A 17,704-nucleotide genomic window follows, 5' to 3' on the forward strand; every position below is an offset into this window, starting at 1 on the left:
CAATGGCATTGAGATATTTTACGATATTTCTGGGCAGGTTATATTCAGGTAAGACAGGTCACACATTCATTTTAGTCTGGGACTAGCCTTAAGCCTTGTCTGTGAAACCGGGCCCAAGTGTTAAGGTCAAGGTTTATGTAGGGTTTGTTTAATCAGCCACCTAAACACACAGAGTGAGACAAAGGATGCCAGAAACCCTGGCCGGAAAAAAATAGCAGGAAAAACAAGCCTCTGGTTCACGCGCAGCAGAGGGATAACGGATAATGAATCAATTCGCTTCAGAAGACCTTTGTTAAGACGACGGAGCCGTATCGAGCCGTCGTTTGATCGATGGATGCACTTTTTGGAGCTTAAAAAAATTGCCACAATTCACTCCCATTCTACCGCTTGGAAGTAAAAGGATAGCCTATGTGGTAATATAACTATGACTGCATTGTTCTTCAGAAGAAAGTCATATTCAGTTAAGGGCTGTGTCCACCGAGGTGTTTTTACGCGACTGAAAACACCTGCTGCAGGCACATAATGAGCTGAGCATTTTTCAACTCTGGGCGCCCGGTCGAATGCCGGCACTGAGCGTGGGAAAAAAACGGCAGCGTTTCCCCTGGAAACAATTGAAAAAACACGCCGTACCATGGCAGAAAAGCCTCAGTGGACACAGCCCCTGCCTGGAGGGTGAGTAAAACATGGGGAAATTGTGTTTTGGCAGTAATATCCCTTTAATATGATGTAATGTTTCAGGATGTGTTCTAAAGTATAAGTAGACTGTGTAAAATAGGATGTGTTCTTAAAAAAAGGGATTCGCTATCCGCTTGAGTGAACGTATAAAGACATGCCACAACATTCTGCAAAAGCTTTAATGAAATAGACCAATAGCATTTGTATTGTTGCTGCTTTTAGCTGCTATCTGTAGGGACATATGCTTAACCAGTTTCATTTAGAAAAGATATTGTACAGGAATGGCATGTTGACATGGCATTCATGTGTACCATAATGTAAATATGATCTTAAATGTACCATATTCTCCATCAAACAAAACTACATTCAGGGCCTTTATAAAGGCTGGACCTGTGTGTCTGTTCCTATCTGGCTCGGCAGCTAGAGCTAGACCATGTTTCGTCTATCAACAACCACATTGCTCACAGCTGATCATATGACTATACAAACACTACCTGACCCTTAGTGCTACAGTCCGAGATGTGATGAAACCCCATCCATGGCAGTTTTATGATTTTATAACCAGAGATTATAACTCACCCTGAACAACCCACTTAACATCTTTCAGTATGTAATTATTTTAATATGAGGCATATTTCTTAAAACACAAAACCAGATTAATAAAACAATGCCTTCGTAAGAAATGAATTTACCATTGAGTAATGAAGCCCTGTCATCTTTCTGCGGGGAATGGATTTAGGAGGTCATACAGGCAGTGAGCTCTACCCCAAATTATACATGGACAAAAACACTACTACACAAATAAAAACATACTGGTGGGATATAACTCTCCATGTAGTATTATGAAACATTAATTGAACGCAACACCAGGGACAAAACGAAAATGCATTTTATTTATCCTGTTTTACACAATAAAAACACTTTGGTTGAGTGTAAATAATACAAAACAACACTACAGCATGTCTTGGTTTATCTAGTAACAGCTTTAATTTTATGCAAAGAAAGTCTGACATAATTTGGTATTGACACTACTATGAGCTTTAATAATCAGAAAGACCAACCTTCCAAGAGAGGCCTCCTGTCAAGCAAAATTATGAACACTCCAAAGCTCAATCATTTGAGTATATAATACTACTAACATACTTCTGGCAAAACACACAGACTTCTCATCTACATATCTCATGTTCTCTGCTAAATATGTATGAATTCCAAGACATTGTTAATACATTAGTGAAACACTGATTCGATGGTACTTCTTTTATATGACAGAGGAGTGTGATTGGCAGTCTGTAGAGAAAGGCCACATACTGATCTCAGTACATAAGATGAGTCACCTCCCACAAGGCAAGATCAGATCAGAGACAATGTAATTGCCGTGTACATGACCTCAGGACAAAACACACACACACACACACACATCTAATTTATCATTTCTAGTAGTAAAAAGAAAAAGAGATATTACACTACTGATTTATCTCAGTGCAGCGAAAAGCCCATTTTATTACAATTTTTACTTAAGGACATTATGGAAGAGCACTTAAACAAGAATGTCAGACCTTAATGTATAGTATATATTTATAACTTTGTCTCTCCAAAATGTGTTTTTACATCAAGTATAAACAATGACGTCGTACAATGCAGCTATATTAAATTAACAAATACTGATGAATGTAATACAGTAAATAGTGTAAGCGGTTGTTATGTAAGAGATAATGTACAGGGATAATATACGACAGTGTGATCAGGACCTGACACGAAGCCCTCTGAAGGGACTTATTTAGCGATAACAGCCGGCTGCTTGAACATTATCCCTCTTATTACACGGCAACTTGAACAACTTATTGCACAACTTGCAACAATTTGGTTTAATCATTTGTAAATATAATATCATATACAGTATGTTATCAAAATACATATTTATATTTAATTTGTCAAAAAAAACTGTCAAAATGATTTGCTGCATCTGGGTTACTGTGTGTTATTAGTTTTGAGAGGTTGTTATCTGGGAATAGAATGCAATCAGAATCAAGCATTCCAACGAGCCGTGTAATAAAGTGTATTAATGGAGGAAGAAAATCTGTGTACTATTAAAAAGGTTAGGTAAGAGATATTTCTGGCTCAAATGTATCGTTTGCATCTGGATTATTTATTTAGGCAAATAACAGCAGGATAAAAGCCCCTTATTGATTTTTGAATTACTTGCACTACAATTGAAGCTGGTACAACATGTTCAAAAGAGGTATACTATAATGTAGTTCTCTCTATCGGCGCATGATCTACAGCTAACAGTTCGCAAACCGTTAAACAAGTAAGTTACGCACAGAAAATAAAGTCTACCTGAGAACACATGCATAAGGTTTCCCCTGGCCCTGTTTTCCAAACGCTTTAAATGCCTTGGATATGCAAGAAAAAACTAGCATAAAAGATTACATAAAAGCTCTTCCTATAATACATACCTCAATAAACCCTTAAGTCCCACATTTTTAAAAATAAGAGAGGAATGTTTCCAGTGCAAATTCTAATATTGACATTTCCAGTGCAAAATCTTTAAGAAATTATGAAAGCAAATGTCAAGTCATAAGAGGTGAATGGACACAATGGAAATGTAGTACACCCCACTGTTTTTATGACTCCCTGTCTCACGCTGTGCAAACGCTTACGACTGCCAAAAAAATTTAATTGTTAATTTTTCTTGGCTTTCTCCATAATATATGATGTAAGGCATTAAAAGGTGTCCATCTCCAAATATTTTATAGGCCAAGCATAAGTCCAGCTTTGAACATTGCAGGTACTCACCAATACAGATACACGATTCATACAACTGGACAGAGCACTTGAAGTGTTGCCTCTTTAAGAAGCCAGATTAAAACATTTGGCATTAAAGCAAAGCAGTGAAACATCACTCTGCTTCCATTTGTTCCCTGATGTCAGAGGGCACTGTCTCAAACAGCACATCTTCTACCACAAGTCCACTCCGCTTCAAGGAATGACAACAGCCCAGTTCAGCTGGCAGGAACTCAAAGTGATTACCCTTTAACTCCAAGTGAGCCAATGCACCAAGGTAAGAAATCTTTGGCGAGAGGACAGACAACATGTTCCTGCCAAGCTTGAGAGTTTTCAGCTTCTTACAGAAGAAGAGTTCATCTGGAATGTTTTCGATTTTGTTACAGGTAACAGAGAAGTATTGGAGGCTCTGAAGAACACCTATCTCCGGTGGGATGAAACGGATGTCGTTGTTGGAGACATCAAGGTAGCGCAGTTTGTTGCAAAGGAACAAGTGCGAAGGCAGGATCTCAATCTTGTTGTGGCTTAAGTAGAGACGCTCCAAGCTGCCAAGTTTTTTGATGTGTTCGGGTATGAAAGCGATGCTGTTGTGCCAAAGCTTCAGACAGGTCAGCTTCCGGAGGTGCTGGAAGCTAACAATCTCTTCAATTGAACGTATATTGTTCTCCTTCAGATCCAACATCTGCAAATTACTCAGGCTGAAAATGGCATGTGGTATGCGTTCCAGGTCACAGTGCAGTAACTCGAGTTCTGTGAGATGCACCATCTTTTTCAGGTTGTTAAGCATGACCAGCTTGGTGCCATCATTGCAAATGCAGAGACGCTGCAGATGGCTGGCTACATCTACAAAAGACTGAGGGACCTTGGTAAAGTTGCTCTTGAGTGTCAGGGTCTTCAGTGATTTGAGCTCTCTCAGGGAGTCCAGCGTTACGTACTTTGACACGTCAGAGCTGAACGAGCCGATCAGATGGAGTTCCTCCAAGCTCCGCAACACATACATCCACTGCGGAAGTTCACGCATGTCATCAAACTTCACTCGCAAAACCTTCAGGTTCTCCTTGAGGAACGAGGTGGCTGCACTGTGGATCTTGAGTGAGCATTGGTAGAGCGAAAGCTCCTGGAGATCCTCAAGTTGGACAATGGATGCTGGTATGGTAACATTATTAATAATCTCAAGCTTCAAAGACTGCAGCTCTGCCACCTCAAAAATGGTATCTGGGAGACCTGGAAACATAAAGAGCTGAAGCTCAAGCCTGTTATTGCTATTTGTCTGCAGCTTCTGTCGAAGCTTGTCAACTGTCCACTCATGGTTGAGGTTGAGCTGTTTAAGTTTGTTTTCACTGACCTCGGAGAGAAACACGGCAAACCTCTTGGAGTATAACGGATCATACTGATCAATCATGTGTAACATGAAAGCGAAATCGTTCTTTACATCTGGGATGTCATCAATTCCAGTCTCTTGTCTAACATATTCAAAAGAGTACTCCTTCAGAGAACGATAGAATAGCCAGTAGGACGTATAAAGGCACGTGAGTCCATAAACAATCACAAAACACAAATAACAGTAGGAGAGCTTCGAAAACAAGTGAGCCATAGTGTGATTGCATGAGAACTGCCGGTATCCTGTCATGTCCTGTAGGTCCACATTACATTTCACGGTAAACTTAACCCTTGACACCAGCACACTGTTGTAGGCAATTATAAGAATAAACTTGAACACTTTCACAACAGTCTGACGGACATACATCATATACAATATATCACCCTCCTCCACATGCAGGCGGAATTTTTTTACCTTTTCAAACAAGGCTTTGGCTTGCTCTCCTTCCTTCTTGTCAAGGACGCTTGGCGCCGGTTTGTCGACCACAATTTTGTCAGGAATAGATCTGAGAGATGGACTCTTCTCAAGGGTGCCCTCAATAGCTGGAATATTAAGGTTTGACCTACTAGCACTGTTCTTTTTGTTGTCTTTCTCCTCAGGGTTTTCCCCTGATACTTCTGACAAAGCTCTTGTAGTCCACGGAGAGTCGAAACACTTGCCCAAGATGGATATAAAGTGCTCGATTTTTGAACTAGAGCCAGGAAATTTGAACCAAAAATTGCTGCACACAATGAAAATGACGGTATGTATGAGAACCAGGTAAGGAAAGTATTTGGCATACCAATGTAGTGCTTTTTCGTAACACATCTGATTTATGTAGCTATACTGCTGAATGTCTAAGTTGGTCTTCAGTCCTTTTAGCTCTGTGACAGGCACTGAGGACACAGGAGTTATGGGAACAGGTGGGCTCATCAGCTCAGTCTCGTTTGGTTGGAATGTCCGTTGAGGAAGACATATGATTTTGTCTTGCATTACCTGTGAGGATACAAGAGGGCAGATATCAACATCAACACCATAAAATCCAGACATATTAAGGCCATCTCCATGTATGCCTTTTCTGAATATATTCTTATCCATTTGCATGTCTTTTACCAAAATAATCACGATGAAAGATTATGAACCACAAAGGCACACTTTAAAGAACAAAATTACATATGTAAACCACCACAGACGAGTCCCATCGCACACTACTGTTATGTTGCTTGAAACAGTATATCTGAGGAGGAGCATCTCTTCTGACTATTTTGGTGCTCTGACATCAGTGTTGTGAGTCAGACAGGAAATGAGAGATCCTTGCAGTAGCCACTAAGAATGAGACTACTGCATTACCAGGAAAGACTTCTCAATAGCCACCAACCTTGTGTTAAAGCTTGTTCTCAAACTTTTCAGGCCAAGTACAGCCTTTGATCAAATCAAAATGTAGATTAGTTACACCTAGGCACAATGTCCCCTCAGATTTTTTTTAGCACTGAGCAAACTGAAATCTTTAGGCTGACTTTGTGACATATGCCATATTTTGAGTAATATGAGTATTTGTGTAGTTAAGAAAAATCAAAAAACTACCTTATCTACACATTCTCGCCACCGACTGTGTCTTACCCATTTCATCACTATTACTGATGTATGAAGTATTTACATTTACATTTATGCATTTGGCAGACGCTTTTATCCAAAGCGACTTACATTGCATTGTATTATACATTTGTTTCTGCAATCCCCTGGGATCGAACCTATGACCTTGGCATTGCTAGTGCCATGCTCTGACCACTGACTTATAAAGCTTTCCCCTATGAAATGGAATATCTAAATACTTACACATTTAGGAATGTACACTAAAAAATTATTCTGCAGCAATATTAACTTAATATATTATTATATTAAGGGGGCAGTTGTGGCCTAATGGTTAGAGAGTCGGACTCGTGACCAGAAGGTTGCCGGTTCGATTCCCAGGGCCGGCGGGTAACAACTGAGGTGCCCTTGAGCAAGGCACCTTACCCCTACTTGCTCCCCGGGCGCTGCAGTGATAGCTGCCCACTGCTCCGGGGGTACGTGTGTTCACTACTCTCTGGATGGGTTAAATGCAGAGGTCACATTTCGTTGCCTTGTACCTTCGTACATGTGCAATGACAATAAATTGAATCTATCTAATCTATCTAATCTATTAACTTAAAAATCATTTAACTGATTTTTTCAGTGGGACATATTAAAAAAACTGATTAAAAACCCAACAGTTAATTTCTAAAAAAAATTACATATATTATATTAAGTTTATTTAATGAAAAAAAGTATTTAATTAACAAATAAGTATACAGTATATGACATTATATACTTACATACTCAAATATTTGAGTTTCTCATATTGTGTTAGGTAATACAGTTATAAGTCACCTTAGAATTATAAGGTTCTATCTGACATTTTTGTCAAAATTAAGTTATTCTTATTCTGTGACAACTTATTTACATTTTGTGATCGATTAAGTACATTTTGGGACTTTTTAGAAAACCTTTTTCGTTTCTTAAAATGTCTTAAATTTTACCATATTTAACCTTAAAGGTCAAATAGTAGAGTAAACAGTTTGTGTTGCTTGAAATGTATTGCTTCAATTAATGGTTTGCAAAATAGAACCTTATAATTCTAAGCAGAAAATGATTTCCTTAGAAAATGAGTTTGGAACTCATTCAAAAAAGTCTCCATTTACAAATTGGAGAGAATTTTACATTTAGGCTGCATCCAAATACCCCCACTTGCGGTCTTAGCCACTTGAGAGCGTGTGCACGCGACAGGAAGTAAGAGCGCAAGTCTGTCCAATGTCTTAAAACGCCAAAGTGCAGTGCCATTAACGCACACTAAACCCACATATCTAGAATACCGCTTCAGAGCAGTATTCAGGGGTAAGTGTATCCCATCATGCATCACGTTCTGGATATATCATGAGACTTTTTGCCGGGGTCTCGCGAGATGTTGCGGAAAGCTTTCCAGTGAAAGTTATACAACTACTTTTTAAGGTTACAGTATATGTTTATTTATTCTATGTTTGGCTAACATGTGTTTTTCTTTTGTTTTTGCTTTTTTGGGTACAGCTGCTTTGATACAATACAAATAAAGCGCTATAAAAATAAATCTGACTTGACTTGACAATGTAATTAGATATTACATATAATTTTGTGTAAAATGTATTGTTGCACATTTTATTGGTGTATTTTGTAAAACTGCTTTTTATTAAATAATTAGAAACACCACATTAATTAACGTTACATGTTTGCACTTGCTAAGTGTGTCCCAATGGGTTAGAAATACTACATGCTAACTTGGGAACTTCACACCCACTAGAACACTTGGGCCAAAAACAGGAAATACGTCATGAAAGTAGTCACGTGGTCAAGTGCAAAGGCCGCAAGTGGGGGTATTTGGACGCAGCCGTAGTATCATTCCAAGGCCCTGTCCCAAATCGCGCACTTCATGTGGACTTGCGGTCTCGTGGACTTAAATTGCATGTGCTCGCCAAGTCTACGAGTCCATAGGGTGTCCCATTTGTCTTTTTGATGCTCAGAAGTCTGCTCGCGAATGCCTCCTTTCAAAGGAGAAAATTAGTGAGTGTGGCTTGCATTTTTTACAGCGAATTGATTGGATGTAAAAAAACTGCTTTTGCATTTTGAAATGAAACTAGCAACAGACTAACAGTTGAAGGGGAGGAGTTAACGGATGCTCCGCCCAAGTAGTCTAATTTAAGTCATTTGAGATGGATCGTCATTTCAGGGTGGAAGTGCATTTTCAGATTTTAACTGAAGATTATGAGGGTACATGAATTTTAAAAAGAAAATGACCCACATTGATAAGCTATTTACTATAAACGCTGCAATATTTCATGAAAAAAATAAGAATTGTTATTTTTAATTTCACTGGGATTTTAAGGGTGTCTGTCTTTTTCATGTATGAAAAAGGGGGTGATGGGGGTTGTGTTCTCATTTGTGTTCTGTAGATGAACAGAGGTCCTAGGGTTATCCTACGACTTCAGAGTGAGTAATTCATTACGGAATTTCCATTCTTCGGTGGAGTATCCCTTTAACTCACCCACATGTCAGTAAAAATCTGTGTTCTACTCCGTGTTTTGTAGAACACAAAATATATTTTTATTTTTCAGAATGTCTTCTAATGAGTCATATACAGGCTTTGAACAACAAGGGGAATAAATTATGACAAAACTTTTATTCTTTTGTGAACCATCCCTTAAAGAAATTGTATATTCAATTGTGTATAGATAAGAAATAATAAATAAAACGTGTACAAAAAAAATGTTTATTTAAATGTTACCAATTTAAATAAAATGTCATTTTTAACATCAAATACTGTACATTTTAGTACATTTCCAGTGACGTGTCACATACCACTAATATTCACAAGAGCAGTATAGGAAGCAGTCTGTATTAGATTCAAGATCACCCTTCCCCCCTTTTCCTGTAAAACGGTTTTAGTTTGTCTGGTAATTACACCATGTGTTTGTATTCAAGCCACACGCTTTTTCTGGAAAGGTAAGTAAAACCCAAGGAAAATCAACTAAAGAAAGAGGGAAAGAGCCATAAGAGAACCTCTATACAGCACTATAGTGGGGCAGAACAGTGTGGCTCAGCCTGATTGCTGAGTAAGGCTTCTAAAGGAAATATCATCATCTCTGCAGTAAAATGGATGTGAGGTGCAGCAGCCCCATGTGGCTAATAAAATGTGCATTATGTAGAACGGGGCCACACCAAAGTGCCCTCAGTCAAACGTGGTCTTTTAGCAAAAACCATGTTTACTCATTTCATCGAACCAAGGGACTATACAATGGTTTCAGTAAAAATAATTAATTTTTATAATAATAACTGCCTTAACTGGGATAATTATGAATATCTAGTCTTAATTTACAAATGGCAATACATTAAACAACTGTCACTTTGATGCACACAAGGAAAGGATTTTCCCACCCTAAGTGTGTTCCTGTTAATGTTGTTTATTGGAACTAAAAATATCAAGCATCATCTACAGGAACTTAAACTGAAAGGCAACCGTGCTGCTTGAAACTCCACCCACAAGTTTATGAGGCTGAGTAGCTAGACTACGGGAGCCATTTTTGTGTTTATAGAGGGGCCGATCGTAAAGGGGGAATGGTAATCTTTTCGTGTGGGGTGACTGGAATTGAGCTTGTTTTCCGTTAGCAAACTCCCACTTCTTTATGCAGTATGCTCTGCCCAACAGTGCCCTGTTCATGCACAGAAGAGGCAGTAGAAATCCATCTATGGTGTGAGGTCAAGTCATAATTTCATTGCTGTAGATCAAGAACGTCTGTGTGTTTGGAGTAGTTGTAAATATTGTGCTTTTTTGCAGTAAAAATGATTTAATTAAAAGACTGGCAGTTAATTTTCCTATGATTCCTTTATGACTGCAGAGCCATGGCAACACCATATAAAAAAGAAATGTAATGGCTACCTGCAGAGTGCACCCAAACACGCCTATCATGAGCATGATCACAGACAGGTAGTCTGTAAACACATCCCACCATGGCTTTAAAACCCTGAAAGCTGGCTGTTGTTCCGTAAACTGCCGGAATTCTGTCACTGGAATCATGTTCCTGTGAAGGCACAATGAGAAATAATGTACAATTAATGATTCAGAACATTTTAACATTAATATTTTAACAATATTGATAATGTTGACTACAGATATGACTCTCTTAAAGAAACAGTTCACTCTAAAATAAAAATTCAAGCATTTGTACACCCTCGTGTCATTCCAATCCTGAATGACTTTTTTTGAAGAGCATTGATGAGGTAACCTAACAACATTAACCAATAGCCAAAAAGGCCTTAGCTTGTTTGCATAGGAACAGCATATTTGAATATTTTTGTGTATTTGAATATTTAAATTTGCAATTTATGGTGTGAGACTCAAACCACAAGCACTAACCACTACTATCTATCAGCTGATAATTATTATTTACCATCTGTCTATACCCCAAGGTTCTAGTTTTATGATAATCACTTTGAATTTCTTTTGATGTAACATGCATCCTTTGCATTCTAATGATTCCTAATGAAAAACATCCCCCATGCTAGCTATAATCCCTTTGTAGCTGGACTTGCATGATATTGTACGCAATTAAACGTCATGTGTCTTGAATCTTATAAAAAGCTTGCACAGATCAAGAAGAGAAGAGTAGAACTATTCTTGTGTACATCACTTTAAAGTGCACGTTACCTGGATGTGCAAAAATAGTCTTTATCGCAACGTGTGACGTAGCTTTCCTTAAATGTTAATGATTTGCAAAGTTGTTAATCAAAAAAAGTCCATGATAAATAAAGATATTGTCTCCCAAAATAAAGAGTCGAGTCCGAACCACCCAAATGAGTTGTTTAGTTTTTTAATCTTTTGAGGGTAATTTCCAGACGTCACAAATGAGCACATGTGCATAATCCCCGCCTGCCCGAAACACGAACATACTGACCTGCCCACAAACACTTCTAATAGTTTGCGTGTCGTCTATATCCTGTCGAGAAGATGCTGTGTTCTGCGCAGCAAAATAAATCATGTAGTTGTTTTTACTTCCAAATCCAAAGGATGATGATGAAAATATTTTCCCCAAGATTGCACAGCAGTATAATCAAACCTTTTGTTTTTTACACGTCATTTTACTGACCGTTTCTCTAATAGGGCTCTAGACTGTGACCAAACGGACCAGTTTTTAATGGTCGCACCGGTGCTACTGCCAAACTGATCAATATATAATCTTTGTGCATTATAAATTTAATGCGCAGAAACATCCTCCTGCAGCCATTCGCTGTGCCCCCGCCCGGTAAGAGTCGCATTCAATAATGCTATATATTGAAGAAGCAGAAGGACCGACAGAGCAGACAAGCGAACCGCTCACTCTTGCAACTGAAATATATGTTTTGCCTGCATAAGTCGTGGCCTAATGTTGGCCTAAAGGTTGCCGGTTCGATTCTCAGGGCCGGAGGGTAACGACTGAGATGCCCTTGAGCAAGGCACCCTACCCCTACTTGCTCCCCGGGCGCTGCAGTGATAGCTGCCCACTGCTCCGGGTGTATGTGTGTTCACGACTTGCTGTGCATGTGTTCACTACTCTCTGGATGGTTTAAATGCAGAGGTCACATTTCGGGTATGGGTCACCATACCTGACAAATAGGTCACTTTCATAATACAAGAATTTCCACGGCTTAGGTACAAAACAGTAACGATAACGAAATATGTTGCCTGTATTGTATGCAGTGTGAAGCTAATGCCGGAAACAACATTTGCAACAGGGTGTATCTTATTTTTTCATGAAATATTGCAGCGTTTATAGTAAATATCTTATCAATATGGGTCAATCAATTCGCAGTAAAAAAACGCAAGCCACGGCCACTAATTTTCTCCTTTTCACTCGGAAATGTGTCAGAATACGGAAATAAAAACGACTACCGGTTCACAGGGACTTTAAGCACTATACTATTGTATTAAGCTCTCCAACAATACTGCAAAGCATACAAAATGTTAGACATAACGTTAAATACGTTTTATCTGTCAGTTGTTATGGATAGAAGCCAATCACATGTATCAGTGCAGCTTTCATGAAGAAAAAATCACTAAAAGCCTTCAGTTCTCGCGTGTTGTTTGAGATATGCGTGCGCCGAGAGAGTAAGAGCACGGACTACTAAACTGAGTTCTCTTTCACGTCTTCTTACTCGGAGACAGTCATATAAACACAAAATGATGTCAATTTTCCATATTCGCAAGCATCCTCATAAAAACAGTCCATTTCATGAACATATGCGTGCGTCACATTGTACAGTATTAGATCCGTATCTGTATACTCACATTCAAGGGGCAGCAGCATAATAAAGATCTCTGTTTGTAATGTTCAAACAACCATCAAACAACAAAGAACGGGCCAAAAAACACTCACTGATATTAAAGGAATTGTGTACTCCTTATAGGAGTTGTTCGTAATAAAGGAAAAAGTAGCATCCATTAATTTAGTTGTAAAGATGTGCTTTTAATATGGTAAAGTGTTGAACGAGTTTATGTATAAACAAACAGTAATGATTTATATTAATTTGTAATTAAATTATTAATGTATTAAACACGTTTGTATGTAGTTTTTTAGTTTCTTTTTTCTTGCCTTACCCCATGACTCTGGTGCTAGCAAATTAAGGGCTGGTGCTACAAACTGTATGACTTGGTAGCACCAGTGCCACCCCTCTCAAATGTTAGTCTGGAGCCCTGTCCAATCTTGGCAAGTTTAATGTGGGATTTGCTAAACGCTTGGCCAGGAACGTTGGGTCAGCACGACTTTATTTGGACCAATAAACATCTCTGAATCACAACCTGTAACTGTGATTAATAATGTGCATATGTTCTATTCAATGTTGAAAATCACTCATTTTGTGTGTTACATGGTGTACATTTAGTGCAGCTATTACTCTGTCTTACTGAAATAGTTGAATCAGATGTGAGCCCTCCATTGTCTAAAAGGTGTCTTTAATGTAGAGTGTCTGTCTTTTTTATTACTTGGATTCATGATAAAAGATGAGGATAATTTTTGTTTATAAGCTGTTATGTTCCATCATTTAGTTACATTAGCATTACGGCTAGCGTATATAAGTTACCATATTGTTCTTTTCAAAGCTGTGGGTCCAGTTCGCTTACAAGAGTTAAAATGTGTTTAATGTAGAGTTTCTGTCATTTTTATTACTTGGATTCATGATAACGAATGTTGATAGATTTCGTGTATAAACTGTAATGTTTCATCAGGTATCTACATTAGCATTTGGCTAACCTATATTGTTTTGGTACGTTTTTACTGTTTGCTGTGGGTCGAGTTACCTTGCATAAGTAGAAAATGTGTTGATTATTGTAGTGTCTGTCGTTGTTACTTGGCTAAAGAAAAGGCTAATAAGAGATGTGAAAAGATTGTATTGATAAACTGTAATATTTAATTAGTCATGCAGTCACGTTAGCACTCGGCTAACGCATTAACGTTGCCGTGCTGTGTTTACTGTTTAGCTGTGGGTCCATTCGCTTAAATAAGTGTCATTATCTTTATAACACAAATCAATGCCATTTATGTAACCTTACAGTGTACAAAATGCAGATGTGCGTAAATGCGGAAAGACCAATCACAACAGACTGGGGTGGTCAACCAATCGGAGCACAGCTGGCTTGTGTAAGGGAGGGGTTTAGAGAAACTGAATCTTCAAGGAGTGGGTATACTTGACTTTCCGCATCCGTGTCTGTCTCGAGCACAAACGTGTCCTTGAGCATACTCTTCACGGATTGAGTGTGGACGTCCGAGTTCGACACATGCGCAGTACAAATGAGTATGTGTGCTCTACCAGACCGTCAGAGGGCAGCGCTGAGTCGCGTCATTCACAGACTCACTGCAAATTAATGATAGAGGAAGTCATTCGCTATTGCAAACAATCCGAGCAAACAGCAAGACAACAAACAACAACCAAACAGGATGGAGAAGGATATGCTTCATAGCTTACTGTTCTTGGTTTGAGCGTGTTTGAGCGTCACACTGCACACTTTCTGTGTGTGTGTTGACCTCTAGTGGACTAGTGCACTTTTTCGCGCATGCGCTGTTGTACATGTCACGTCCGCATGGTCTCAAAAAAATGTGCTGCAAGCGGACCCTTCTGATGACGAAACTTGCATCATGCGGACGGCGCATGAACGCGGACGGACGGACCATACTTCTGCCTTAAAACTCCTTGGAAGGAACCGTTGAGAGATCTTTGAGAAATGATGTGATGATAAATGCATATTTTAAGAAAATGACAGCATTTTTTGACCTTGGATGCATTTAAACCTGTTTTTGGGGAATCCAATACAATATTAGGACACTTAAAAATATAACATAACGTGCACTTTAACCACCACTAGTAAGTAGGTTTATTATGGAACAAGTCAAGTACTCAGAGAGAACCATGTATTGCTAACAGCATTGTATTATTCATTTAGCCTACATTCTGATGCTAAGTGTTTTTAATCCCAATTGTATCTCCACTCAAAAGCAAACTATATTCTTACCAGATACTGTAAGACAATTGTTCTTGCGAGACAAAAAAAAAGTAATATGCAGCTACTGTAATGAATATTACACGAATACAAATAAAAGGTGATATTTAAAATGCAGTATAGCTTGATCATTATGAACTGTTAAGCAAATTAACCAGACAGACAAGACCCAGGTTGATTATAAATACCCATGCTGTGTTGCTGAAATGTTAACTGTTCAATAGAGTTTACATTTAGAGTAAACACAATCCTTTTTTTCAGGATAAAACGTACCCAAACACCCACACGGTTTAAACTTTTTGTAAATATTTTTTACAAGTCAAACAGCTAAACTTGCAGATGCAAGTGAACAAATTGTTTGTGTACTGTACACTACACATCACGCGTAACTACAACAATTATAAAAAGGAAACCTAGGGGTAAAAGAACTTGCACATGCAACGTGCTTGAACAGGCAGGCTTCATCACCCAGTGCAAAATATTTGGACATCTGAGAACAGCTGCAGCCGTTCAAGTGTCTGGAACTCCTGTTTTTCCCCCACTTATTCTTCATACTGAAATGTGTACGATGTGTTCAATACAAATACAACATGCTCATAGGACCAATACATACTGGTTGTTATAAAATGGAAATGTTTAATAACAACATTTCACTGTGGATAAATGATGCACTAGCTATATCAGGATGGTGTTGGCAAGACTTCGTGGAAAATTGAGTTCTGATGAAGAAATAAACACTAGAGGGGCGGATGGGAGACGTTTGCTGCAGACCTGGTGTAAAATCGAATTGCTTTATTTAGTGTCCTAAAAAACTTGTCTGTTAATCTGTAAAAAATATCTGTACCGTCTCCTTGGGCAGCTTTTCCTGACAGGAAATGGGGTGATTCTCAAAAACAGTCGTGGAAAAACAGGAAAAAACAGTGCATAACTGAAACTGAACCACATCCACTCAGTTGGATGAAGAGCTCACGGTGATATCAGCAGAAGCATGAGCACGGAATGTAATGTTTCATATGAGAGCTAATTTACTCTAATGGTAATTACGGAAAGCAAACAAACAACAATTCCTTATCACGGGATAAGTAACAAAAACCTTCATTCGTGTTCATTTCATTGCTTTATTCTCATGTTAATTTCATTAGACCTGAAGATATTTTAAATATATTCTCAATGAGGGCCTGTATCTATGGGATTTCAACCAACGATATTTGTATATGCACAATAAAATGGTCACGGAAAGTATTTCAAGAACTTTACTGATAAAAATAACTTCACACTGTACGCTAAATATATAATCACTTCCATTGTATCGTCATCTTTTTTTTGAGTATCTGATTGAACGAATTAAGTTTTTTTCCATTCAAAGTAATTTATTCCTTTCGCTCCACTACCCATGTTTGAACAATGACTGTCCCACGTTTTTCTACCCGGGGGGCTTTGAGAAGTTAAACGCTGTCCCAGACGTAATCTTTCAACGACTAACGTTACCACAAACAACTACTACGTCATAAGGATCAAACATCCGACAAACATTGTAATTGTTATCGTTAGATCGCAAAAAAAGAAGTCAATGAGACTAACAGACTCAGTTTGGACTCACCCTTAAACGGATTAAAGCAGCGTTGTCCTTATACAACTGAAGATCAGAGACGGTGCTAACATGTCCTTGCGGCTGCGGTACTCAGTCAGTTCTTTACTCCAGCTGCTGCTGTAGGCTGACCTGACTGGGCGGGGTCTTCAATACACGAGTAAATAAGAGACAATAGCGTGCACAGAACCGTCTTTCTCACTTTCCGTTTACATTTTGCGCTTATTATTGTGTCGTGTAACATCTGTCCGTGACCCATAAGGGCCTCATTGTTATGAATAGTCTCAAGAGCACAGTCACACCATAATAGCTAGCTGGTGATAAAAATAACAACTAAATAAAACCATTTCCTTTGCGTCACGTTAAATTCCAGGGTTTAACTTCTTTAAGTTTTCACAGGCTTAAAAGTAAAAAACAGAGGACAACATGGACAAGATGTATCAGGGCAGTACATGAATAGATAGACAGGAATTACATTTAAAATTGCAGTAAACTTTTTAACACCCAATAATTCACACAAGGTTTCTGACTAATTAATGACATGTTGTTCATAAATACCAGTGAAGTTATTTTAACACAATTTAATTCTCACTGGACTTTTGATCTATATGTTCAATGTTTAAGAAAACAGAAGCAAATAAGAAAGGAAAGTTTTATGAATGCAAGCTGCTCATTTAGCCTCCTCCACACCAGCCATAGCGGACGTTAATGAATATGTCAGCCCACTGTCTCCATAGCCTGTGTACTAGATCATTTGTTTACAGCTTGTCTGGTTGCCTGAACCATCTGCCTCTGGGTTCCTTACATACAGTATTCTCCCTTTGTTCAATGGAAACGCTCTTTGACTTTGGGTGGCAGAGACTTTATCTTCGATCTAAGACCACTCGTATTTAGGAGGTATTTCTCCAGCTCTGTTTAATCTGTCTATAGTCCAGTAGAGCTATGTTAGAAATCTCACTGGTTTGAAGTCTATAGTGAACTAAACAAACAAGGCTTTAGAATATTTAAGATAGTAATATATTCAAAGTTCATATGAAAAAAATGTCATCGACCATTAGACCATTTGTTAGCAATTTCGCCGGAAATGTATCCAAATTATCCAAGCTTTTTCCTGTTTTTCTTTTCTCAGATTACCTAACCCAGAATTTTGTACTAATGCATTAAAAATGTGGCCTCAACCCCTCACTGTCAAAAAAGCCATAAAAAACAGACTTTTTCCCCG

General features: G+C 38.4%; 1 protein-coding gene across 1 annotated transcript; it reads right to left on the reverse strand.

Moving 5' to 3' along the window:
• Positions 1–1,548: 1,548 nt before the first annotated feature.
• On the reverse strand, positions 1,549–16,678 carry lrrc8c (leucine rich repeat containing 8 VRAC subunit C). The gene is made up of 3 exons (XM_057337828.1): positions 16,495–16,678; positions 10,305–10,446; positions 1,549–5,815 (listed from the first exon to the last, which is right to left on the reverse strand). Exons 2-3 carry the CDS (start codon positions 10,440–10,442, stop codon positions 3,575–3,577), a joined length of 2,379 nt encoding a protein of 792 aa, XP_057193811.1. The 5' UTR covers positions 10,443–10,446; positions 16,495–16,678; the 3' UTR covers positions 1,549–3,574.
• Positions 16,679–17,704: the final 1,026 nt, after the last annotated feature.

This window comes from Triplophysa rosa, linkage group LG7, assembly GCF_024868665.1.
Source record: "Triplophysa rosa linkage group LG7, Trosa_1v2, whole genome shotgun sequence".
Classification (NCBI taxonomy): domain Eukaryota; kingdom Metazoa; phylum Chordata; class Actinopteri; order Cypriniformes; family Nemacheilidae; genus Triplophysa; species Triplophysa rosa.